General features: G+C 50.3%; 2 protein-coding genes across 7 annotated transcripts in view; one reads left to right on the top strand and one right to left on the bottom strand.

The window, feature by feature from the left end:
- Nucleotides 1–26,162, bottom strand: LOC146337585 (gap junction delta-2 protein-like). Of its 3 annotated transcripts, none has more exons than XM_084814934.1 (4): nt 26,061–26,162; nt 25,675–25,747; nt 4,866–5,331; nt 1–911 (listed from the first exon to the last, which is right to left on the bottom strand). In XM_084814934.1, exons 1-4 carry the CDS (start codon nt 26,095–26,097, stop codon nt 549–551), a joined length of 939 nt encoding a protein of 312 aa, XP_084671060.1. In that variant the 5' UTR covers nt 26,098–26,162; the 3' UTR covers nt 1–548. The 3 variants fall into 3 exon arrangements, with proteins under 3 accessions (XP_084671060.1, XP_084671063.1, XP_084671062.1); XM_084814937.1 differs by lacking the exons at nt 25,675–25,747; nt 26,061–26,162 and adding exons at nt 15,172–15,307; nt 15,723–15,938; XM_084814936.1 differs by lacking the exons at nt 25,675–25,747; nt 26,061–26,162 and adding an exon at nt 15,172–15,415.
- NOP53 (NOP53 ribosome biogenesis factor) overlaps nt 1–26,258 on the top strand; it is a 91,641-nt gene that overhangs the window by 24,069 nt on the left and 41,314 nt on the right. The window contains exon 13 of one of the 4 annotated variants that reach the window (XR_014785008.1): nt 19,148–19,342. The exons of 2 other annotated variants lie outside the window; for them this stretch is intronic. Coding sequence is in view for 1 of the 2 variants with exons in the window: in XM_084814931.1 (XP_084671057.1) it covers nt 19,148–19,178 (31 nt within the window). In the remaining variant the exon portion in view is untranslated. Of the gene's footprint in view, nt 1–19,147; nt 21,215–26,258 lie in introns of those variants that run through there. One more of the 4 variants, XM_084814931.1, reaches the window with a different exon arrangement.

Raw genomic sequence — 26,258 nt, forward strand, 5'->3', positions numbered from 1 at the left:
ACACTTGCTTGTTCAATATTTACATCATGGCAGGCAGCCGAGAGCGCGCCAGTCGTGCAAGAGAGCGCAGGAAGCCCACCTCTCATTCCCCCTCCATTGTTTGCTTTTCAAAACAAAACAAGCAAGCCCCCCCCTCCGCCCTCCCCTCCGAAAAGCCACTCCGCCACCATGCATTTGCATCACCTGGTCCATAAAAAGGAGTCATAGGCACACGTTTCCACAACCCCCCACTGTTTTGCTTGCACCATTGTTGTATGTAGAGAAAAGTATTAAATCGAAGCCTGGCACGGGAGGAGGGGGAAGAGGCCTTTGTCCTCTGCTCCCCCCTGCTCCTGCCACCTTGCTCCTGAGGGGCTGGATTTCTCCACTCAGCCCTTAAAGCGAATGTGTTGCCCCTTCCCCTGAAATAGAGGAGGGGGCTTGGAAAGCACCCGCTGAATATTGCATCGTTAACCTGGGAGGTATTGCGGTCAGTTCGGTACAGTTGTTTTTGTGTGTTAGCGACGTCAGACCCGCTGGGCCCCCCTTCCCGCAGAATCAGACGCCGCTCAAACGTAGGCAGACTCGCTTGACTGCGTGCGTCCGAGCGGAGGCACTTGAGCCAGCGAGGAGAGGTCCTTCTTGCGCACCTCGCAGATGGATTTCCGCCTGGCCTGCACTCCCCGAATGGCGGTCTTGATCTTGCGCCAGCCCAGGTGGTTGAGCTCGGCCAGGTTGAGGAGGACGCAGATCCCGCTGACGGCAAACATGAAGACCAGGAAAACCGTCTTCTCGGTGGGCCGGGACACATAGCACTCCACCTCTTTGACACACGGATAGCGGTCACATTCAGAGATGGCCGGTACACTGAATCCATACAGGAAGTACTGTCCCGCCAGGAAGCCGATCTCCAAGGCATTGCGGAAAACCACCTGGAGCCGGGGGAGAGAGGTTTAGGGGTTGGTAGCGAACGCCTTTACCTGCCGTGATCTTCAGGTGCTGCTGGAGTGACTGAGTCGAAGGGGATAATATGGGGGGAGACTGTTCCCTGTGGAACTCTAGCCTTTCAAGAGGGGGCCTGCCAGTACGTGATGGAGGGGTGGTAGCTCAGTTGGCATGCGGAAGGTCCCAGGTTCAATCCCTGGCAGCTCCACGGAGGGCTGGAAAAACTGCCTGAACCTCGGGAGAGCCACTGCTGCCAGTCAGTGTCAACCGTCTGGGGTTAGATGAACCAAGCGGTCTGACTCAGTACAAGGCAGCTTCCTACGTTCCTAGGAGGAGTCTAAGTCACTTAAGGGATTGTGTTACCTTCAAAGCATGTTTGATGGACCAGCCACAGGGAAGGTAGTGGGGTTCCCCCACAAATCTGGCACCGAGAGGTTTTTATCCTTTCTACAACCACTTCTATGGTGGTTCTTGGATTCGTTATCCTTATCATTAGTGCTTTATTCTGGAGATGTTTGGGGCTTTTATTGTTCTTTTCATCTCGTGTTCAAACTGTAATAAGTAAAATGTGGGAGAGGAAAAAAAGAAACCAAGCAGGGATATGATGCCTCCCAAAGTCAGATGGAGCCTGCTGGCATAGATTTTGTGCAAGGCAGAGGGTTCGAAGGGAGACCAGGCCCTTGAAGCCGTTGACGCTGACTGCACAGAAGAGACGTCTAAACTCACGTGACGCTCGCCATGTTGAATCAGCACACCTGATCCCAAAGGCTTTGCTCATTATTTGTTACGCTTATTTGTTACCTTTCCTCTGGCAAAGTGCCCAAGGCCGTGGACGTGGTCTTCCTCCTCCTCCTCTCCATTTTATCCTCACAACAACCCTGTGAGGTAGGTTAGGCTCAGAGTCGGTGACTGGTCTAAAGTCACCCAATGAGCTTCATGGCCGAGTGGGGAATAGGAACTGGGTCTCCTGGGTCCCAGCCCAACACTCTTAACTAACCACTACAGCGCACTGGCGGTGCAGTATGAACCTCCCACTGGAGACCCACCAAGAGGCTCCTGAGCAGTGCAGGAGCGCACAGCTCCGAGACTGAGTCTTTAAGTCCACACCGGCCTCCACTAAGGGGTGGGGCTTGGCCACTCATCAGGGCTTATATAGGACCTCAGTTAGCTCTCAACCGCAGAAGCAACGCCATTGGCTGCCTCCCAGCCGGCTTTGCTCCTCCCCCGCTCTCCAACGTCTGGGCCCAGCTACATGCTCTTGCCAGCTCCTCTGCTGCCAGCCCACCCCCTTCGTTGTGGCTGGTGCTCAGCAGGCCCTGGGCCCTGCTAGGGCAAGACAGACAGCGAGGAGCAGTTTGGGACGCTGGAACCAAGCATGGCCCAAGTGGCTGGTGGTGCCCTGAGGCTGCGTTGATGTCAAGGCCTAAATGCAGCTTGTGCCTGCCTGCCTGCCATGCTGCTGCTCCTTGCCCTGCAAACCTATAAATAAACCGAGATACTGCAAGACCCCAGTGCTTTTTCTCCTGCAAAGGCTGCTCGGAAAGGAGACCAAGTGATACTTGTAGTCAGGGCTCTGCATTCTTGGGCGGGGGGGAGCGTTTAAATCTACATTCTATCCTAGAGGGATCCAGAAAAGTTCAATTCTGCACCCTTAATATATTATACCAATGAAGCTACAACTATTGGGCGGTATAGAAATGTAATAAATAAATAAAAACGGAACGGATATTTTGGCTTATTTTATACAAGTCGGAGAAAGGGCAGAAGACCTGTGCCCCTCAGGAGACTAGAAATCTTCCTTGCCACCCACCTGAGATTTCAACCAGGCATTGCCCACGCACCCATAAGGGCTAGACACTTGTCTGGCTGATGAACATGGCAATTCTCGGGATGCTGGATACAGCACCCAATACCTAATTGTGTGGTTGTGTTATGTGGCCACTGAAGGCCCCCGGCCCTCTTCCTTCAAGCTGCCTGGGAGCAGCCACTTCCCCAGCCGGTGCCTTACAGCTGCCATACGTGATGCAGAGGAGCTGCTCGTAGGGAGCCAGAGCCGTCGCAGCGGGGCTTCTGCTGGCTCACCAGGCAAAGGGATTCAGAGACCACCCTGAGAGAGGAGCAAAACCCCACTGGGGGAAACGAGCAGGAACTGTATGCCTGGTACCAAGTGGCTGGTTGATCTAAGGGTGGGTGTTGGGTGCCACGGGATTTGACCTGGAAGCCTGAGGGTCAGGCACTGGTTCCCTGCTTCTTGCACCACTGGGGCTGCTAATGGGAGGAGGGAAACAGCAAGCAATCTGACCCAGCACACTATATGCTCCCATGTTCTGTTGTGTGCTTGCTTTCTCTCTCAATGATTTGTCACTGGGAGACGTCACTAGGCTGTACCGTCTGCCTCCTATCTGCCCCAGGTACTTGCCAGTCTGTAGCTCTGAGCACCTAACAGGACAAGGCAGGTTGTAGTCCTTTTTTCTGTCTAAACATGCATGGGATTGTGCCCTCAGTGAATATGATCAAACTTACTGATACATTCTAATTCAGCCATTTCAGGCTGGAGTCACCCTTCGACGTCTTGTTATAGGTGGCAAATGATGACTTTGGGCTTAAATTGTGCATGGAGTTTGTCTCCCTGTAATGTTTTGAGAACAGGGCTTTTTAAAAAAGCATTACAGAAACAATAATCTTATCCCTGATCAAAAAGCTCCAGTTTCCCCTTGGCACAGAGTTGTGATGGTGGTGAACAAATTGCCACTCCTGTGGAGTGAATGAGCCCCTAACCTTGGTACTCTATCCATTCCTAGTTCATGAGGTTCAGACCAAGAAGCCTTTCAATCAAAACATCAGATTGTGCGTAAGAGCCAAGACACAGAGACACACACTCCAGCACCAGTCCACACCCAAAATGAAGGGTGGGAGGCGGACAGTTTTCACCCGTGGGCCACAGTGCACTGGAAGGTTCTTCTGCACAAACCACATTGACATGGGAACTGCAGAGGAGCATGGAGGCAGGATGACAGCCGCCTCTCCCGCACACACAGGCACAAAGAACCTCGTTGGAGAGGTCCTTTGTGTTGTGGGCAGTAGAGGCTGGTGGTTCCGATGTCAGCAGGGTGGTGAATCCGCTCTGGGTTTCAGTCAGAACTCTAAAGGAGCTATCCAAAGTGTGAAGGATGTTGGATAGCTCCTCTAGAGCTCTGACTGAAACCCGAAGTAGATTCACCGCCCCACTGGCATCGGGGCCACCAGCCTCCACTGGTTGTGGGGTTTTTAAAGGACTATTGCTGTACAGCAAGTATGCTGGCTGAGGATGATGGGAGGTGTTTTCTAACATATATGGAGGACACCAGGTTGGGGGAAGCTGCTGTAAAGGCAAAACTATAGCCTGTCCCTATTCCCCCTGCATTCATCCATCCCCTGTGCAGCAGAAGCGATTGAAACAAGGATCATCTCCTACCTCTGTTTGAACTTTGTGGGAGATCAGTGCTGTGCATTAGTGTCCTGGTGAACCATCATAGCACTGCAACACCTGAGAACAGGTGACATCTGGAAGTCACTCAGGGCTATGTCTCCACAGCATGACTGTCTGACACCTGGGTCTCAATCACCATCACCACCACCCTCAAACAAATGCATGTCAAAGTGACATTATACTTTATGGTGGAGGATAATATTTTGTTGGAGCACACTTTGCTAGGTTGTGAGAGAAAAACACTCCTGTTGACATAAGACAGAATAGCATTGGCCTTATTTGCTACAACACCACATGGTTGGCTTATGTACAGTTTCTTATTGGCTGTGGCCTCTGCATCTTTCCTGGGAATGCTGCGCTTAGCTACTTATCCTGTATCTTAAGGTGCAGCGGGGTGGAGAATCTAGGAGTTGGGTGATGGGAGTCCTCCAGTTGCAAAGTGTCTCCCTTCCTTACGTTGCCGTGAACTGACCTGGATTATGTAGAAGCGGGAGATGCCCTCCTGGCGCTTGACCTTGGAGCTCTTGGGGGGCCGCAGGGGAGTGTTGGGGATCTCCTTCACCTCCAGGCAGTCTGGCTCCTCCTTGGAGCCATCTGGGTTCTGCACCAAGATGCCATTGACATTCTTTGCTTTCTTCCCATCACGGATGCGGTCCTTCTCCAGCAGCGGGTAGAGGAAGGAGTACCGCCGGTCGCGTTGCTTGGCTGACTGGTGCACGGAGTAGGTGATGAAGCAGAGGCTGGGCGTGCACACCAGGATGATCTGGAACACCCAGTAGCGGATGTGCGAGATGGGGAAGGCCTTGTCGTAGCAGGCCTGGTTGCAGCCCGGCTGCAGCGTGTTACACATAAACATGGTCTGCTCGTCCTCGTAAACCGTCTCACCCACAATGGCCACGATCAGGATGCGGAAGACCACTACCACAGTCAGCAGGATCCTGGCGGGGGAAGCCGGGACAGGGGGACAGTGAGAACGTGAGGCTCCGCGCCCCCCTTGTTCCTGAACCTGCTGGGCCGCTGTCGACAGACACAACATTAAGCTTCCCACTGGGGTCATGCAGATGCGGTTCAGCCCTTAAATGTATGGATTTATTCGCTACGTTTGCATACTGACCAACAGCCAAGGATCTCTGGACAGTTCACAACAATCAAAACCATGAAATACAACACAGCAAAACATAATACAAGACTTTAAATATTTACAAGCGGCATGTAAAACCAAGTAAAAGCCAACAGCAGTTACAACCCAGGGAAAGCCTGGGTGAAAAGGTGCTTTTTTAGGAGGCACTTGAAAGACGCCACATTTTCTGCCTCCCGGACTGCATGGGGGAGGGTTTTCCAGAGGGTGGGTGCCGCTACAGAGAAGACCCGCTGTGTGCTCTATAATTTTGTGTGTGTTGGGTAAAAATGTGTTCCTGCACCCTTTTAAAAAGGACCAATGATTCCCTCTTAAGGGTAAATAATGGTCACGGCAGCCTTCCCCCACCTGGTGCCCTCCAGATGTGTTGGACTACAACTCACATAATCCTATAGCCAGCATAACATCTGGAGGACACCAGGCTGGAGCAGGCTGGGTTATGGTTTGGGTCTTAGTTTACAGAAGAAGCATGCCCACGTTCTGAATATGCCCACTTGAAACAACTTTGAAGAGTTCCAAGGTGAGGAAATGACTTATGCTAAACAGAAGTACCGGGCTCCTGGGTAAGATTCAGCAGTACAAAAATGCTAAAAGAAGCCTCCAGGACTGGGGGCTTCCTCAAAGCACCTCAGGGGAAAGCTGGGATGTGGGAACAAACCAGAAGTCCTTCAAGAACTCCACTGCAAGTTAAAAGGAGCGACGTAACGAGATCATCTGTAAATGAATTCCAGTTACAGCATGCAAACAGAATAGAAAGCAGTATTTAAAGGCTGCAATCCTACACCCACTTACCTGGGAGCAAGCCCCATTGAACTCAATGGGATGTACTTCTGAGCAGACATGTACAGGATTGCACTGTCAGGCTTAGCATGTAGCTGTAGGAGGAGCCTTGCACTTTTTGAGACTAAAGCCAGAGAATGCCAAGCGCACAGAGACTTGCGTTTCTGCGGCAACCCGATGTCCGGCAAGTTAGTCAACTGTGGGCATGTGTGGTGCTGGTGGGGAAATAAGCAAGCTAAACCAGCTCTGCATTGCCCAGTGGAGCTGGCTGGGAAGGGGTCGATTTGGGACGGGTCTGTGGAGAGGGGAAGAGGACGTGTGTGGGGCAGGGAGGGGGAGACTGGGATTAAAGCTAGAGGCTTTTTGGCAATAACATTGGCAATGAAGATGAACAAGAAAACATCCTAACGCTTGATGTGAAAACTGATGGGAGAGCAAACGCGAACCACAAAGTGGAAGATACGATCCAGAGGGTGACAGAAGGTAGACCGAAAGATGCTTGGGTAGCCCAGACAGCTGGACTTTGTTGCACACACCTAGGCAGGGGCAGAAAACCCTGTGAGCTGCACTGCCACTGCTATACAGAGCAGAGGCGAACCCTCAGTAGCAATAATTGGTAAAAAGGTGCCATCAATGTGCAGAGTGCTTTGCGAAGTATAAGAAGACAGGGTGCTGCCCCAAGGAGCTTGCAATTTAAAATTCAACACTGGGGAGATTTCTATGGGTCTCTACCTCATCTTGATCCCTTCTCTGCCCTTCCTGGATCTTGCCATTGATATACACAAATAAACATATAACCACCAACATGTGTGGTAGAGTGCACGAGAGTGGTACCATTTCTTCTTAGAATACGAAACACACATTCCCAAGACTTAAATGGGAGACAGGGTTCAGCCCCAGAACTTACTCTCTGTGCCAAAGTGCCTCTGAGGACATGCAAAGTGCCTCAACCTTAAGAATGGGTAATGCTAATCAGTCTCCTGTGCACTTGCCAAAGCTAATGGTATGACTTGCAGACAAGACTGCGCTCCTGCATCTCTCTTCTTTCAGAAATGATGCAACAGATATATAAGCCCTGTCTCAGGTTTAAGCCCCCCTTCATGGATCACTGCCTTGTTGTGGCGAAGGGGCTTGCGTAACTCAGTGAAGCCATAAGCTATGCCGTGCAGGGCCACCCAAGACGGACAGGTCATGGCAGAGAGTTCTGACAAAATGTGGTCCACTGGAGAAGGAAATGGCAATCCACTCCAGTATTCTTGCCAAGAAAACCCCATGGAACGTATCACAAGGCTAAAAGGTATGATGCCGGAAGATGAGCCCCTCAGGTCGGAAGGTGTCCAATATACTACTGGGGAAGAGCAGAGAGAATTTCCAAGTACCGGCAGAAGAGTGAAGCGGCTGGGCCAAAGCCGAAAGGACACTCAGCTGTGGATGTGTCTGGTGGTGAAAAGAAAGTCCAATGCTGTAAAGAACAATATTGTTTAGGAACCTGGAATGTCAGATCAATGAATCAAGGTAAGCTGGAGGTGGTCAAACATGAGAGGGCAAGATTGAACATCGACATCTTGGGAATCAGCAAACTAAAATGGACAAGCATGGGCGAATTTAATTCAGCTGACCATCATATCTACTACTTTGGGCAAGAATCCCTTAGAAGAAATGGAGTAGCACTCATAGTCAACAAAAGGGTGGGAAAAGCAGTACTGGGGTACAATCTCAAAAACAATAGAATGGTCTCAGTACGAATCCAAGGCAAACCATTCAACATCACAGTAATTCAAGTCTATGCCCCAACCACTGATGCCGAAGAAGCTGAGGTTGATCGGTTCTATGAAGACCTACAACACCTTCTAGAACTAACACCCAAAAAAGATGTCCTCTTCATCACAGGGGATTGGAATGCTAAAGTAGGAAGTCAAGAAATCACCGGGATAACAGGCAAGCATGGCCTTGGTGTACAAAAGGAAGCAGGACAAAGGCTAATAGAGTTTTGCCAAGAGAACACGCTGATCATAGCAAACACTCTTTCCCAGCAGCACAAGAGGCGACTCTACACATGGACATCACCAGATGGTCAATATCGAAATCAGATTGATTACGTACTTTGCAGCCAAAGATGGAGAAGCTCCATACAGTCAGTCAAAACAAGACCTGGAGCTGACTGTGGCTCAGATCATGAGCTGCTTCTTGCAAAATTTCGGCTTAAATTGAAGAACGTAGGGAAAACCACTAAACCATTCAGGTATGACCTCAATCATAACCCTTATGAATATACAGTGGAGGTGAGGAATAGATTTCAGGGATTAGACCTGATACACAGAGTGCCTGAGGAACTATGGACGGAGGTCCGTAACATTGTTCAGGAGGCAGCAACGAAATCCATCCCAAAGAAAAAGAAGTGCAAGAAAGCCAAGTGGCTGTCTGATGAGGCTTTACAAGTAGCTCACGAAAGAAGGGAAGCGAAAAGCAAGGGAGAAAGGGGAAGATATAGCCAACTGAATGCAGAGTTCCAGAGAACAGCAAGGAGAGACAAGAAGGCCTTCTTAAATGAACAATGCAACGAAATCGAGGTAAACAACAGAATGGGAAAGACTGGAGATCTCTTCAAGAAAATCGGAGATCTCAAGGGAACGTTTTGTGCAAAGACGGGCATGATAAAGGACAAAGAAGGCAGGGACCTAACAGAAGCAGATGAGATTAAGAAGAGGTGGCAAGAATACACAGAAGAACTATACAGGAAAGATCTGAATGTCCCTGATAGCCATGATAGTGTGGTCACTGAACTTGAGCCGGACATCCTAGAGAGTGAAGTCAAGTGGGCCTTAGGAAGCATTACTAACAACAAAGCTAGCGGAGATGACAGTATTCCAGCTGAGCTATTTAAGATCCTAAAAGATGATGCTGTTAAAGTGCTGCACTGAATATGCCAACAAAATTGGAACACTCAGCAGTGGCCACAAGACTGGAAAAGGTCAGTTTACATTCCAATTCCAGAGAAGGGCAATGCCAAAGAGTGTTCAAACTACCGTACAATTGCGCTCATTTCACATGCCAGCAAGGCTATGCTCAAAATCCTACAAGCTAGGCTTCAGCAGTATGTGAACTGAGAACTACCGGAAGTACAAGCTGAGTTTCAAAGAGGCAGAGGAACTAGAGATCAAATCGCCAACATTCGCTGGATCATGGAGAAAGCAAGAGAATTCCAGAAAAAACATCTATTTCTGCTTCATTGACTACGCTAAAGCCTTTGATTGTGTGGATCACAACAAACTGTGGCAAATTCTTAAAGAGATGGGAGGACCAGACCACCTTACCTGTCTCCTGAGAAACCTGTACGAGGGTCAAGAAGCAACAGTAAGAACCAGACATGGAACAACCGATTGGTTCAAAATTGGGAAAGGAGTACGACAAGGCTGGATATTGTCGCCCTGCTCATTTAACTTATATGCAGAGTACATCATGAGAAACACCGGGTTGGATGAATCACAGGTTGGAATTAAGATTGCCGGGAGAATTATCAACAACCTCAGATATGCAGACAATACCACCCTAATGGCAGAAAGCAAAGAGGATCTCAAGAGCCTCTTGTTGAGGGTGAAAGTGGAGAGTGCAAAAGCTGGTTTGAAACTCAATATTAAAAAAACTCAGATCATGGCATCTGGCCCCATCACTTCCTGGCATATAGAAGGGGAAGAAATGGAAGCAGTGACAGATTTTATTTTCTTGGGCTCCCAGATCACCACAGACGGTGACTGTAGCCATGAAATTAAAAGACGCTTTCTCCTTGGGAGGAAAGCTATGGCAAACCTAGACAGCATAGTAAGAAGCAGAGACCTTGCCAACAAAGGTTCGTATAATCAAAGCTATGGTTTTCCCAGTAGCAATGTATGGCTGTGAGAGCTGGACTATAAGGAAGGCTGAGCGCCGAAGAATTGATGCTTTTGAACTGTGGTGCTGGAGAAGATTCTTACGAGTCCCCTGGACTGCAAGGAGGTCAAATCAGTCCATTCATTGGAAGGACAGACACTGAAGCTGAAGCTCAAATATTTTGGCCATCTAATGCGAAGAGAAAAGTCACTGGAAAAGACCCTGATGCTGGGAAAGACTGAAGGCAAAAGGAGAAGGAGACGGCAGAGGATGAGATGGCTAGGTAGCATCAGCGATGCAATGAATATGGACTTGAGCACACTCCGGGAGAGTGCGCAGGACAGGAAGGCCTGGCGTGCTATGGTCCATGGGGTCACGAAGAGTCGGACATGACTTAACAACTGAACAACAACAGGTTTAAGCCTCAGTAACTTGTATTTCCTGCTCAAACGATAGGGGGATATTATTTGTTTAGACATTGGGGTGGGGTGGGGGGAGTAAATGGGCAAACAGTATGGAGCAGTCTGGGCCAGCAAGTGCCAACTGTGACTTTATAGGGCACATTTAGGGACATAGAATTCTGTGTTTGTCTTTCTTTTCCACTTATTTCTATTTCTGATGTTTGATTGAAAGGCTTCTTGGTCTGAACTGCATGAAATAAGAAAGGGGAGAGGACCAGGATTAGGGGTACATTCACCCCACAGGTGAGGCAATTTGCTAACCACCACCACCTCAAGCCAAGGGGAAGCTGGGACTATTTGATCAGGGATCTCGGAAGCTATGATAAGATGATTTTTGCTGTAATGCTTTAAAAGGCCTGTTCTCAAACATTAAAGGTGAAAGGTGTCCCCAACCAGTCGTGTCCGACTCTAGGGTGCGGTGCTCATCCCCGTTTCTAGGCCGAAGAGCCAGCGCTGTCCGAAGACGCTTCTGTGGTCATGTGGCCGGCATGACTGAACACCGAGGTGCACGGAACGCTGTTACCTTTCCCGCCGAGGCGATACCTATTTATCTACTTGCAATTTCTTGCTTTCGAACTGCTAGGTTGGCAGTTCAAACATTACAGGGAGACAAACCCCACTCACAGTTTCACCCAAAAGACATCATTTGGCCCCTACAACTAGACTTCGAAGGGCAACTCCAGGCTGAAATGGATGAATTAGAATGTATCAGTGAGTTTGATCATTTTCACTTAGGGCACAGTCCCATGCTGGCTGGGTGCTGTAGGCCTTTTTTCCTGTCTAAACATGCATAGAATTGTGCTGTTAGGATTCTTTCCCATTACCGGTGTCAAATTAGCACAGCACAGCTAGACAGATTCTGTTTATTGCCATTACTGCTGTTGTGAATGGTCACTATGTTTATCTTGTGTACATCTGAGTTGTGAGCAGAACAGACTGGACATACTGTGTTTCATGGCCTTTTGACCCCTATGGTTTACCATTTATTTCTCTTCATTCATGAGCATATGCCAACAGAGTTAGGAAAACACGTCATGCATCTACCAGCCTTCCTCAACCTGGTGCCCTCCAGATGTGTCAGACTACAACTCATATCATCTCCAGCCAGCTGGCTGGGGTTGATGGTAGTTGCAGTCTAACACATCTGGAGGCTGCCTGATTGGGGAAGGTTACATTCTAGCCCTTCAAAGATGACGCCACAATAATGCCTACAAGATAAGAGTTTTTAGGAATATGCGACTGTTTGTTTTTTCTGAAACTGTTTAAAAATGGGAAGAGATGGGGTGGTGCACATCTAGTCAGTATGAAGGGGGCATTCCATGGATAAAGAGCAGAAAAACTGAATGAACTAAGTGTCTTCCAGGATAGCAAATCTTGGGAGTATGAAGTGAGAGGATACCAAGTGTGCAGAGGATAAAGGGAGACATGAAAAGATAAGGCCAAAGCAGGCCAAGCTCCACACCTGAGGGGGCCCTGGGAAACAGGCCCACTGATGGACCCCTCCTCTATTAGTGAAACCCAGTGGCCCAACATGGCTGCAGTGGCATCGCTCCAGACAACTGGGTCTGGCCACCCCCTTTGATTTCCCACAATGTCCCACAGCAGCACCAGGTCAGAGGCTTGGGAAATTAAAAGGGTGACTTGATCCAGCCATGTAGCACTGCTTGGAGTGCTGGGCTATAACAAAAGGAATTAAGGGGGGGGGGGCATGTTAGGCATCAGTAGCTGCCCAAGCATGCCAGGTGCAGATGCCTGGGCCAAAGATACTAAAAGAAGACGTCAAAACTGAATAGTCCAATGATGGGACCGCCCTATAATGGCCTCCTCTGCAGCATCTTGGATTGGTTGCTGCTGGACACAGGATGCTGGAATGGATGGACCACTTGTCTGAACTAGCCTGGAAGCTCCTACACCCTCAAAGATATGTGTTATCCTTTCTTCTTTCATTCATCTTCCCCAAATCCATCCATCCCAGCATTCATCCATAGAGTCTTCCCACACCTTCTTGTCTTTGCATCCTCCTCCTCCCCAACCCATTGCACAACTGCCTGGCCCTAACTGCCCCATCCTCCCTGTGACCTCTGCTTATTAAGCCACCAGGGCCTGGCAGCCTGGCCTGCCAGCCTGTCCCCCCCCCCCACCATCCACACTGCCTGCTAATTCCCATGAACCTTCCCCAAAGTATTAGTGCAGATGCCATGGCCCCAATACATGGTGATAGAGGCCTGGACGGCAGGGAACGACGAAGAGGGGACCAAACAAGGCAGCAGTAAGTGGGGAGATGTGGGGAGCAGGGAGTAGGTAGGATGGTCAGGGGAGACAGAACAACTTCTTGAAGCCACCCCCAAATCACATCCCCTAAAAGTTGGTGAAGGGATGAATCTCAATCCCACAGGTCTCTGTTTTCCCTATACATATTCTTTTCTCTTCTTTCACCCCACTTCCTTTTGTCTGCCTCTTTGGTCGGTCCCATGTACACCCCCATGTCTGTGACTGCATGCTTGATTTCTGGAGGGAAAAAAAGAGGGGACTCAACCTTAACTGAGGGATGTGCTCTCTAATTTCAAAGACCCTAGACATGTTTGGGAAAGGGAATGGTTGGCATTACTTAGTTGTGAGGAGCTTTACACTTTGTACATGCTCAGAATTGTTATCTCTGATTAAATCATTCACTGCCCCTCTCTTTTTTCTCTTTCTTTTACACCCTATCTGCTTTTCTATGTATTCCATGCTACACTGGTACGTATCTGCCCCTCATGCCTTGCCTCTCCCACTACACCCGGTCCCTTTATTGTGTTTTCCCTTACTGTTGAAAGTCCAATTTCAGCCTTTTCCAGACAGGTACCTTTACTGATGATGCGCTATAAAACATGCACATGGGTGGCACTTTGTCATAGTAGGTCTCAGGCAATCCTGTATTCCAGGTCCAGCTTTCCTCAACTTGAGCAGAAAGAAAACACTGGATTGTCTTTCATTGTCCTTCTTTTCCCCACCCACCATCCCCACCACTCCCACCTTGCCAGCCACACACCCTGGTGGAAAGGGATAAGGAATCAAAATAGGGCAAACCCATTTCCAGTCTCTAGGGTAGCCTCTCTTCTCCCCAACTCCCCTGATTGGCCCACCAAGCTCTAAAGAGTCAGACTGGCAAAACAGATCCTTTAGCTTGCAGTGGGAAGGGGGCGGGGGAGGTCTCTTACAAAGGTTACAAGTTTTTCCCAACTGTGCAAGCCTCTAGCTGCCTTCCCCAATCTGGTCCTCTCCGGATGTCTTGGACTACAACTCCCAGCATCCCCCAGCCAGGACGGCGAGGGTACCAGGCTGGGGAAGGCCACCAACATTAAAAACTTCTGTGTTGGTCTACTGCAGTAAAAACAAACAACCAAGAGTCTCATGGCACCTTATAAAGCAGCTTTCCCCAACCGGTTCTCTCAAGATGTGTTGGACTGCAGCTCCCGGAATCCCCCGGCCAGCTGGGGAAGACAATTCTAAAGACTTCCAGTTTCATAAATGCTTTCAAGGCCTACAGTCCTTTTCATCAGATGTGTGGGGTGTTATCCCCAAGGGGGCAAAGGAAACACACACACACACACCTGTACATATATTCCTGCCAGCACAGGATAACACTGCAGGAAGTCAAGCCAGCCAATGGGCATGCTGGCTGGGAATGATGGGAGTTGTAGTCAAACACATCCGGAGGGCCGCAAGTTGGGGAAGGCTACAGCCCATGAACGCCTATCCCATAATGGACGGTGCTACAAGATGCCGCTTTACGGTGGTCATAAAGCGGGGGCGGGGTGCGTGTCGGTGTCCCTGTCTTAGAAAAAGACTGCCCAGAGCGGTGGAAGTAAAAGAGGGCGCCCGGAGGACGGGCCACGCAAGGTCTCCCTCGCGCCACCCTCTCATCCCAGAAGGTGGATTCCGGACTCCACCCGGCTCCTTCCCTCTGCGGAGAAACGGGTGCCGTGCCAGGAGCGGGCACACCAGCCCCAGAGCGGAGCCCTCCCGCGTCCAGAATGGCCCTTGCCAGGGATGGGAGCGAGCGGGGGCTTCCAGAGAGGGTAGGATGCGGGTGGGGGAGAGTCCAGGTCTCTGTGAGTGGGCAGCTGCAAAGCAGGATGAGGCTCCTGCGTCTTTCGGTGGAGGGGGAAGATGAAGAAGGGGGAATTTCAGCACTTGCAGCTTTTCTCTCCGCCTCAAGCCTCCCAAGTGACGAGCCGCGCGGGCTCAGATCCCCTCCTCTACACCGCCAGCCCTGGCTGTCCTGCTCTGCAGGGGTTGCACTAGCACCCCTGGAAAAAAACACCCAACCCGGGGAGTGCCTGGTTCCCGCCACCCCACCACTTTCAGCGCCCGTCCCCCGGGGCGGGACAATCGCGCCCCCCCCCCCGCCCTTCCCAGCCCAGGGGCTCCTGTCCCCGCCGCCGCGCGCAGGGCTCCGTCCCTCGCGGCGCACTCCGCCGCCGCCTTCCTCGGCGGTCCAGCCAAGCGGCTGCTCCGGCCGCGGGGAAAGCCGCCCCTCCGTCACCCACCTCCCTATCATCGTCGAGTGCTGCTGCACCGCAGCCTCCAGCAGCCTTTCCAAAATGGTCCACTCTCCCATCGCTCCGGGCTCGGCGGGTCCCCCGCACCCGAGTGCTCCGACCAGGCTGGGCTGCCGGCGCCGCCCTCGTGCGCCCCGCGCCGCGCTCCGCCGCGATGGCCCCGCCGCCGCCGCTCAGCGCTGGCCCCGGGTCGCCCTCATCTGCCGGGGCCGGCTGGGGCGGCCGGGGAGCGCCCCTGGCTCATGGCCGCCGCGGGCTGCGCGGCGCCGCCGGGGGCTCCCGCGCGCCGCCGCCGCCGCCGCCGCGCGCCGCTTTCCACCTGGGCGCCTTTCGCGGGCGGCGAGGCGGGCGCGGATTACGCGCAGGAGCCGCGAGCGGCGCGGGCGGAGACGGCGCGCCCCCCCCGCCTCGGATCGCCCCCGCCGGCCCAGCCCAGGCGCCCCGGGCCACGCCGGACCTGCGGGGCTCCCCTCTCTCCCCCGTGCAGCGATCCCCGCGGGACGCGGGCGGCCGGGCTGGCGGCGGCCCAGCGGCGCTGCGGGTGCAGCCCGGAGCGGAGCGGAGCGGAGCGACCGGGGGAGACGGACGGAGGGAGAGACGGAGGGGGCCAGCGCGCGTGGAGCGCGGCCGACGCGACCGGCTGCTGCTGCTGCAGGGTCGCTCCGCACCTGCCCCTGCTCCGGGGGGGGGGGTGAGTGGGGCGGGGGGAGCACATTTCGTGCGGGAGGAGGATGCCGGGTGAGGCTGCCTCAAGCGAGCGGGCGGGGGGGGGTGCTATATTTAGGCATCCAGGTGTAATCGTGGTCATAATCATCGAATGGAATCGTACTCATACTCTCTCTCACACACACACACACACACACGTGTGATGTTGGCACCCAAACACAGACAGCGGTTGCCTGCCGTCCCTGCAAACTGACAGGACACAGACCCACCTCCGGGGCGCAGCCAACACTGAGCAATGGAGTTCCACATTTAGTAGGAGTGTGTGTGTAAATACTAATAGATAAAAAGGTGACCGTGTAATCATGCCCCATGCATGCCTATCATCGTCATCAAGCAATATTGCTGCGTGTGCACGTGGACACTGTGGTCATTGCTGCGTCTACACACACACACACACACACACACAGCTGCGCTCATGACTGCAGTCTCTTAAGCGCACACAAACTCGCACACGGAGGACTTGCGGAGTTGTGCTGCTCCCAGGGACGATGTGGGGGAGAGACGACCCACAGAGGATGGCGAGTGACCAGATTTCTCCATGTACACACACACACACACACAGCCCCATGCGACTAGCATCCTTGGATGAAACTGAGGTGCGTGGTGGGGTGTGTGTTTTGCAGAAGAGGCTGGGAGATCTTTCCAGCCCCTCCAGCTTCTCTCCCTCTTGCACAACCACCTTCACCTGATGACGTCCCCCTTCTGCACAGCTTGCCAACGTCCAGCAGATACCTGCCCCCTGCCTTTGCAGCTTGTCAGCCCCCTCACCCGGATCGCTCTTACCACTGGTCCCTGCCTGAGGGCTGCGATAAGGAGACCACGAGGGGGCTCACCTAGCTCTTGGCCAGGGCTTGGTTCTGGAGCTGCCACGGGGCTCCTGAACCCATTTGCAGTCCAGACACATCATTTACTGATGCATCCCAAAGGCCAGAGCCAGTTGGTGAAGACTGGACTTGTGTGACCAAGAAGCTGAGCCTCAGGATGGGCATTTGCAGAGGAACCGGCTTCATTCTCAATGACTGGGGTCTCTGTGGGGGCAGGCGTTTACCTCCCAATCCAGTGGTGTCCCCACAGCGGCCCCCTTTATCCTGTAATAAGAGAATGGCTCCCATTTGCTCTTGTCACTGTGAAGGAAAACCCACCTTCCACCCCTTAAACCAGGCGGCCAAGTCTCTACTGGCAAGGGTGCCTTGGGTGTAAGAGAGGCCCAGCTGGGCCATACAGTGTGACTCTGTGTACAGAAATGTGAGGCAGATGGCTACCAGGGAGAGGGCATTTTCTGCTGCGGCACCCTGGTTGTGGAATGAGTTCCAGAGAGAGGCTTGCCTGGCACCTACGTTGTGCTCTTTCCGGCGCCAGGCAAAGTCCTTTTTATTTTCCCAGGACTTTTAGCATTTTAGCTCTGCTGTTTTAAATGTGCTACTGTGTTTTAAATCTCTGCATTGCTGCTAGGTTTTATGCTGGATGTACTTTTATACAGTCATTTTAATGCTTTTATATTTTATATTGTTTTTATGCTGTATCTGTGGTTTTAATTTTTGTGAACCACCTAGAGAGCTTCGGCTATTGGGCGGTTTAGAAATATTAATAATAGTGATAATGATGATGATAATAATATCACAGAGAAGCACTACACACACAAAAACACAGATTCACACAAAGGAACCTCACAAAAATCCAGTAAACCATAATAATAATGGGCCTTGTGTGTGTTTGTATGTTTGTGCACACGCATGTGTGTATGGGTGATATTTCCCAGGGTTCCGTCATGCTCTAGCATGACCAAGAGACACACAGTTGAGGTTGAGGAAGTGTAAATGGAAAGGTGAAGTTGAGCAGAAGTTAAGTAGCCTTGATTTTCCATGGCTCCTGTTTAGTTCTATGGAACAAAGCAAACAGGCAGCATTCTAGGACATAGGTGAGAAGGAGCTCCATCTGCTCCTCATCTCAGGTCCCACACACACCCTGGCAGAGAGCAGGTTGAGGCCTCTGCTCAGGGCCAGCCTTAGGGTTAGCCAGGCACGTGTGTAGGTTGCCAAGCAGCAAGTGGTAGTGATGGCCACCCATTTGGATGGCTTTAACAGGGGGTTCAACAAATTCCTGGAGGAGAAGGCTATCCGTGGCCACTAGTCCTGACAGCTCTATGCTACCTCCAGTATTAGAGGCAGGATGCCTATGTACAGCAGTTGCTGGGGAACATGCGTAGGACAGAGCTGTTGCGCTTGTGTCCTGCTTGTGGGTTTCCCGTGGGCAGCTGGTTGGCCACTGTGTGGACAGAATGCTGGGCTAGATGGACCCTTGGTCTGATCCAGCAGGGCTCTTCTTGTGTCCGTATGTTTTTATGAGCTAAGTTTGGTGGCTCAGTGTTGGCTGAATGTACTGTCTGTAGTCAGTTTGGGAAAAGGAAAGCAGTCACTGTCTTTAACCTTTTTTTCCAAGTTAGAACATAAGAAGAGCCATACAGGATCAGACCAAGGGGCTGGGCTCTGGCATGCTGGGAGTTATATGCTGGGGCGTTTTTCTGTCTCAACATGCACAGGATTGTGTGTTCTAAAGCTCTTACTACCAGCCTTAAGAGAGGCATTTCAACTTCCATAATGGGGGAAACACTGCACAAAAGTCAGGAAACTACCCATCAATCAGTGGTTGGGGGAAGGGGAGTGTTGCCTGGAGAATGGGGCATGGCTACCTAGTTCTGAGATTCAACACCCCTGCTTTAAGGTGCCCACAAGACTCTTGTTCTTTTTGCGCTAGAAATCTCCATGTCAGGTTGCTGTTGAAAGGCACAGGAAGAATGGCACTAAAAAGACAGTTGGTGACACCTCCTCCCATGTGCCTGTTCACCCACCCACTCCAGCCTTTGATCTTTACCTCCATAAACTTCTCCCCATTCTCAGCCTCATCAGGTATAGTCCTAGCGTTCCTTGGCTATGCAGCCCTTTTGGCTCTCCAAGAAGCATGTCCGTAGCTCCACATAGTGGCCCAACTGGGACTTGCACCTAGTCTCACTGTACCACTAGGCAGGATTTTTCTGTACAGGATATCATTGGCTAGGCTGTTAGCTAGGCTCATGCCACCATTCATACACTACACTGCATACACATTTCTTATTATTTCAGTCCTGACTCTTTGGATCGGGGAGCAATGATTTCCTACCAGTTAATTTGCTATGGGGTTGTTTTTTTTGGAAGAGGGTACGGGTCCTGTTGGGCAAGTGTCAACCCTGCATTTCTTTCAGAGGTGACTGGTTGCAAATTGGCGGGGCTTAATCTGAGCCAAGGCATGGAATGCCAGGGCTCAGCCCCTGAAACATGGGAAAGAACAGAACGCATTTCTCTCAGCACTGAGCAACCACAACTAGGCAACAGGTACCTACTGATGAAGAAAGGCTTATTAAAAGAAACCTAGCCAGCTCAAGTGAGTGAGCCAAGCTGTAAGTACTACAGGGAAACCCATCCCACCCACTGCATAGGTCACTAACAAATCTGGGCGGGGGGGAGGGAATGATATCAGCAAAACATACAATAATGTCTTTTGAGAATTAAAAACCACCACCAACAACACCCTGTACGAATGTCAATAGTAATGGCAGCCTCTGAGGTTGACCCGGTGGTGACAGACACACACTCTGTGTATGCTTAGAAACACTTTTCTTCATTGGGCCATGCTCCCAGGGCTACTGTTTGGACCAAATCTCAGGTCCCATCAGCAGAAAAATGGATTAGTATGAGGACATATTTGCTTGCCTTCCCCAACATGGTGCCCTCCAGATGTGTTGGACTACAACTCCTATCATTCCCAAACCAAGATTAGCCACGCTGACTAGAAATGATGGGAGTTACAGTTCGATACATTCAGAAGGGACCAGGTTGGGAGAGGCTGTACTATTGCACTAGCTGGGATAAAGCCGCATCAGTCACATGCTTGGCAGTGCGGTGGAGGATAGCTTGTGATAGCCATGTGCCCTTCCCACAAGTGGACGGCTAGACCTGACAGTCAGGCCCCCTCTCCACCTTCTCACTGACAGGCAATCATGGAAGGACTCCATACGCTTCCTTCCTCTTGTCCTCACTTTTAACTTTGGCCTGTGCTTCCTTGTCCTTGTTGACTAGGGCGCACCGGAAGCAGGCGCAAGCAAAAATCCCAAGCCTGACACTCACAAATGAAGCAAGTGAAGGTTTCCCCTTCATTTTATCTCTGTCTCCAGAAAAAAAAGCTTCACGGTTACATTTCTGTGCAACAGGCTTTTGATGCTGTTAAAAGCAAAGGAACAGGACTGATAAGAAAGTTGGCATCCCTAACCAGCACAAGAGGGCCAATTTTATATTAAAGGTACATTCCAGCCCATGGCAGGTTCTGACATTTTATTTTAAATCAGAGGCAGGAAGTGCAAAAACCAATGGAAACATTCCTTGTGAAAACAGCCTTCAGATTGGGTGCCAGCCTCCCAAACAGACAATTTGGCCACACCAGCATCAATGTTGGGCTTTAATGACAACTCCTTATTAAGGGTTTGCACAAGCTGTGGCTCCCACCAAGCTGGATGCAGACTGCCACCCCCCGGCCAAGGTCCATCACAGACTTGTTCAATCTCCTGGATTTGCTGCCTGTTTGGCACTGCAAAAATGGGGTGGATGAGATGGTGGGGAGCGAGCACCACTCCGGCTAGGCTAGTGTGCCTGGCCCATGGTCTGTGTTTGGCTTTGTGGGTCATAATCAGCTGTGCAGGCCTGGCAGCTTCTCTTCTGATGTCCGAGGAAAGACCACCTCAAACACCTCTCCTGGTGATGCTGCTGCCTCGGAATTCCTGAACAAAGTTGCTATGGAGACAGGAAGGTGGCAGGCTAGTTGCTGAGGCCTGGTGTGACCCGGTTCTTAGCCTCTCTCATTGGGTGGGCTCTGAGCTGTTTGTCAAGACAGTTAGCCAGGGCAGGGGGGGATTATATATATTTTCTTTCCTCCCTCCCTACCCCTTTCACAGCCTGTGACCCTGAAGTGCCCTGGATATCTAAGGGACCCAAGGCCAACCAAGGTGGCTAGAAAGCGGTTTGAGTTTGTATCAGGAAAGGAAAGAGAGAAGGAGATTGGCATTCTTTTTAATTTTAACATAGGCCTTGTATTTTTTCTGGCCATTGAAATGCATTTGTTCATTCTGAATGGCTATAGGAAATCATTGGAAGATTTTAAGGATCATCTTCAAATCAAAATATCTGCAGGAGATAAACATTTATTTTTCGTAGAAAACAACTCCAAATCAAAATACTTACTAACAGAGTACTTTTAGGGAACAACTCCTATGACACAGAGGTTTCTAGGGATCATCTCCAAATAGATAAAGAAGTTGGAATACAATGAACAGAAGGTGATTACAGTCTTACATAATGATCTGGAAGCACCAGTTTCAGTGTATTCATGGGAATGCATTGGACTGAGACAAACGGCCCCCAGAAAAGAGCAGGAAGAGTCCAAACTCCATAGGAATGCCCCCTTCTCGCAGATGGCCATGATAATCAGATGTCCTTCCAAATGGCCATAAGAATGCATTAGACTGAGTTGAGCAGCCCATAGAAAAGAGCAGGAGCCCCAATATTGCTCACAGGTGATATAGGGAGTACCCCCAACCATCCCAACAGTCCATATGTGATGCATGCTCCACAGGAATGCCCCCTGTTTGTGCATGGCCATAATATTCAAATATCTTTTGGAATGGCCATAGGAATGCTTTGGCCATTCTGAAGCAGAAGCCGTTGCTATGGAGAGGGGATGGTAACGGGACTCTTGGGGCCTTTGCAGGTACTCCCTCTGTGATCCACAAGTAGTTTTAGGGCTCCTGCTCTTTTCTATGGGACTGCTCATCTTAGACTAATGCATTCCTGTGGCCGTTCTGAAGGACACGTGAATATTATGACCATGTACAAAGAGGGGGCATTCCTGTCGAGCACGTATCACATTTGGACTCTTGCGATATTAGGGAACTCCTTCTATCACCTGTGCAAAATTTTGGGGCTCCTGCTCTTTTGTGTAGGGCTGCTTGTCTCAGTCCAATGCATTCCTATGGCCATTCCGAAGGACACTTGAATATTACAGCCATGTGGAAGGATGGCCCACTTATAAGGGGAAGTTGCCCTGGTGCGGGGCAAGGGGATCAGTAAGCATGGAAATAATCACAGGCAGTTCTTGGCACCCCACATACATGTCTACGCCATTTGAAACGGATGCCTACAGATCATTATGTAAGACTATAGTCACCTTCTGTTTATTGCATAATGACTTCTTGGTCTATTTGGAGATGATCCCTGGAAACTGCTGTGTTGAGGGTAATAGGAGTTGTTCCCTAAAACCATTTTGTTAGTAAGTATTTTGATTTGGAGTTGTTTTCTATGAAAAATAAATGTTTATTTCTTGATTCGAAGATGTACTTCCCAGTGTACTTCCCAGTGCTAAGCTGAGCCATCATCATGAAGGGGAGACCTGACTGTCATGTGGGAACACCTGGTGACTGGTCTCAGCTGAGCCATCCCCATAATGAGGGTGTTTGCCTGGCATGTGTGAGAACAAGCTCTAAGATGAGCTTTCCCCATGAAGAGGCTTGTCTGGAATATGTGAAAATGAGCTTTGACCTCATCCATCCCCATGAAAAGGAGACTTGCCTGGTGTGTGTGATAACCAGCTCTGACCTGAGCCATCCCCATGAAGGAAGTGGCAAGCCTAGTAAGTGTGAAAAACAGCCTGAAACTAAGATATCCCCAAGAAGAGGTGGATTGCCTGGCATGTGTGAAAACCAGCTTTAGGCTGAGCCACCCCCATGAAGAGGAGACCTGACTGGCATGTGAGAACATCTGCTCTCAGTTGAGCCATCCCCATAAAGAGGGTGCTTGCTAGGCATGTGTGAAAACAAGTGCTAAACTGAGCCATCCCCATGAAGAGGAGGCCTTCTTGGCATGTGTGAAAACCAGCATTCCCATGAGGGAGATGCTTGCCTGGGAAATGTGAAAACCAGCTCCGAGCTTAGCAATTACCATGAAGGAGGTGGCATGTCTACCATGTATGAAAAACAGCTTAAAGCTGAGCTATCCCCATGAACAGGAGGCTTGCTAGGAATGAACGAAAACAAGCTCTCAGCTAAGCCATCCCTATGAAGGAGGAGGCATGCATAATACATGTGAAAACCAGCTCGAATCTGACACATCCCCATGAAAGGAGGGCTTGCCTGGCATATACAAAAATCAACTCTAAGCTGACCCATCCCTATAAAGTGGGTGCTTGCCTGGCATGTGTGAGAACAAGCTCTAAGCTGAGCTATCCCCATGAAGAGGAGGCTTCCTTGGCATGTGTGAGAACCAGCTTTAGGCTGAGCCACCCCCAGGGGGAGGAGACCTGACTGGCATTTGAGAACACCAGCTCTAAGCTGAATCGTCCCCATGAAGGGGAAGCTTGCCTGGCAGAAGTGAAAACCAACTCTAAGCTGAGCTATCCCCATGAAGGAAGTGGCATATCTAGCAAGTGTGAAAAACAGCTCAAAGTGGAGACATCCCCGCGAAGAGGCAGATTGCCTGGCATTTGTGAAAACCAGATCTAGCTGATCCATTGCCATGAAGAGGAGACCTGACTGGCATGTGAGAACCAGCTCTAAGTTGAGCTGTCCCCATGAAGAGTGGCTTACCTGGAATGTATAAAACCAAGCTCGCAGCTGAACCATCCCTATAAAGAAGGCTGTATGCCTAACATGTGAAAACCAGCTCTAAGCCGAACCATCCCCATGAAGGAAGCGACATGCCTAGTAATTGTGAAAAATAGCTTGAAGCTGAGACATCCCCATGAGAAGACAGATTCCCTGCACGTGTGAAACAAGCTCTAAGTTGGGCCATTCCTATGAAGACTTGCCTGGCACGTGTGAAAACAATCTCTAAGCTGAGCTATCCCCATCAAGAGAAGACCTGACTGGCTCTAAGCTTAGCCATCCTGATGAAGGAGGTAACATGTCTAACATGTGTAAAAAAACAGCTCTGAACTGAGCCATCCCCATAAAGAGGGCCTTGCCTAGCATGTGTGAGAACAAGCTCTAAGCTGAGCTATTCCCATCAGGCAGAGGCTTGCCTAGAATGTATGAAAACAAGCTCTCAGCATAACCACCCCCATGAAGGAGGTGGCATGCCTAACATGTGTGAAAGCCAGTTCAAAGGTTAGCTATACCCATGAAGAGGATGCATGCCTGGAACATGGGGAAATGAGCTCTAAGCTCTTCCAGCCCCATAAACAGGAGACTTGCCTGGTGTGTGTGAAAACTAGCTGTAAGCTGAGCCGTCCCCATGAAGAGGCAGTTGGTCTGGTGTATGCCATTTCTAAGCTGAGCCATACCCATGAAGAGCAGCATGCCTGGCATATGTGAAAATCAGCTCTAAACTCATCCATCCCCATGAATAGAAGACTTTCCTGGTGTGTGTGAAAACCAACTGTAAGCTGAGCCACCCCCATGAAGAGGAGACTTGCCTGGTGTGTGTGAAAACTGGCACTACACTGAGCCATACCCATGAAGAGGAGGCTTTGCAGGCATGTGTGAAAATGAGCTCTAAGCTGACCTGTCCCCATGAAGAGGAGTCTTGCCTGGCATGGGTGTACACCATTTTGAAACTGCACCATCGCCATGAAGGGGAGGCTTGTCTTGCATGTGTGAAAACCAGCTCTAAGCTGGGTCATCCCCATGAGGAGGAAGGTTTCCTAGCATGTGTGAAAACCAGCTCTAAGTTGAGCTATCCCCATGAAAGGGAGACTTGCCAGGTATGTTTGAATCCAAGCAATAACCTAAACCATCCTCATGAAGGGGAGACTTGCCAGGCATATGTGAACCCCGCCAAGAAGCTGAGCCACCCCATGAAGAGGAAGATTTCCAGGCATGTGTGAACCACAGCTCTGACTTGAGCCAGGCCCATAAAGGCAGTTCTAAGCTGAACCATCCCAATGGAGTGCTTCCTTGGCATATGTGAACCCCAGTACCAAGCTGAGACATCCCCATACAAGGTAGGTTTGCCAGGAATGCGTGAACCCCAGCATTAAGCTGAGTCATCAGCCTTAAGGGGAGGCTTGCCAGGCATATATGATCCCCAGCTCTAACCTGAGCCATCCCCATGAAGGGGAGGTTTTCCTGGTTTGTGCAAAACCCAGGTTTCAGCAGAGGCAATCCCAGGAAGGGCATGGTTGTCAGGTTATTTGTAAACCCCTGCTTCAAGCTGAGCAATCCCCATGAAGGGGAGCTTGCCTGGCATGTGTTAACAGCAAAGTTTCCAGAATCCCTTGAACAGAAGCTGCATTTCACAGAGTAAGTGCCCATGTAAGTGTTCAGCCAGCTCAGCCAAGGCAGCAACCTGAGTCCATTTCTGGAGCAGACAGACAAGCTGGGACAGAAGAGTAAAAAATATACAATTACATAAGAGAAGAAATAAAACACCAAGACTAATACAATGTAAAACTTACTAATTGCAATATCCAGAGAGGCACCTTAGTTTTCAGATGTCCTTTGAACTGAAGCTGTATTTCAGCAAAGTTTGTTTTTTGGGGGGGCAGCGTAAGTGCTCAATTAACTCTTTGGCCTACCTGGCCAAGGCAATGTCCTGAGACAGTCCATAATTGGAGCAGACTAGCTGGGGGAGAAGAGCTCTGTAGAAACTCTCTACCCAACAAAGGTAGGTGGAAGACTGAGAGCTTATATAAACTATGTCTGTGGTTATGTAGCTGCAGCTGTATTGAGTCTAGCTTCTGAGTACTCACAGTTGGTTCTTCTTCCTCATGAGTAGACCCTCCAGCCTTGACCCCTTTGATGTGCCGTAGCACAAAAGTAGCCCTTAAAAAAGAAAAAAAAACTTTTAAAATTCCTGCAGGGCTGATTCTTCTTCCTCATGAGCAGACTCTTGCTCCTGAGTAGACCCTTCCAGCCTTGACCCTCCTAGGGCTCTGTAGTGCTAAAAGGAGCCATTAAAGAATAAAATCATGGGGAGCTGGTTCTTCCAAAGCTGTTTTTTTCTGCATGCAAAGCAGGAGTTTTACCAATGAGTAATGGCCCCATTCCTTAACTCTTTTTAGCTCTGTAGCACTAAAAGCAGGCATTGAAAAAAATCCCATGGGGTATATGGGAAGTGGGGGGAATGACCCCAGACCTTCTGCAGTTGAGAGCTCCAGACTGGGGGAACCCATGATTTAAGCTTCTCCTCTGTTAATCCAGGACTTAAGCTTCTCCTTCATTAAGTTAAACTCTGAGTGAGTGGTACAAGTACTAGGTGATTTGTGACTTGAAAGGGGGTGGGGTGCCTGAGAGCGGGGAGAGAGAATTAAGGACTGAAGTGTTGTGAGGAGCA

Source organism: Heloderma suspectum, chromosome 10, assembly GCF_057233095.1.
Source record: "Heloderma suspectum isolate Gila_16-S chromosome 10, 16-S_ref, whole genome shotgun sequence".
NCBI lineage: Eukaryota > Metazoa > Chordata > Lepidosauria > Squamata > Helodermatidae > Heloderma > Heloderma suspectum.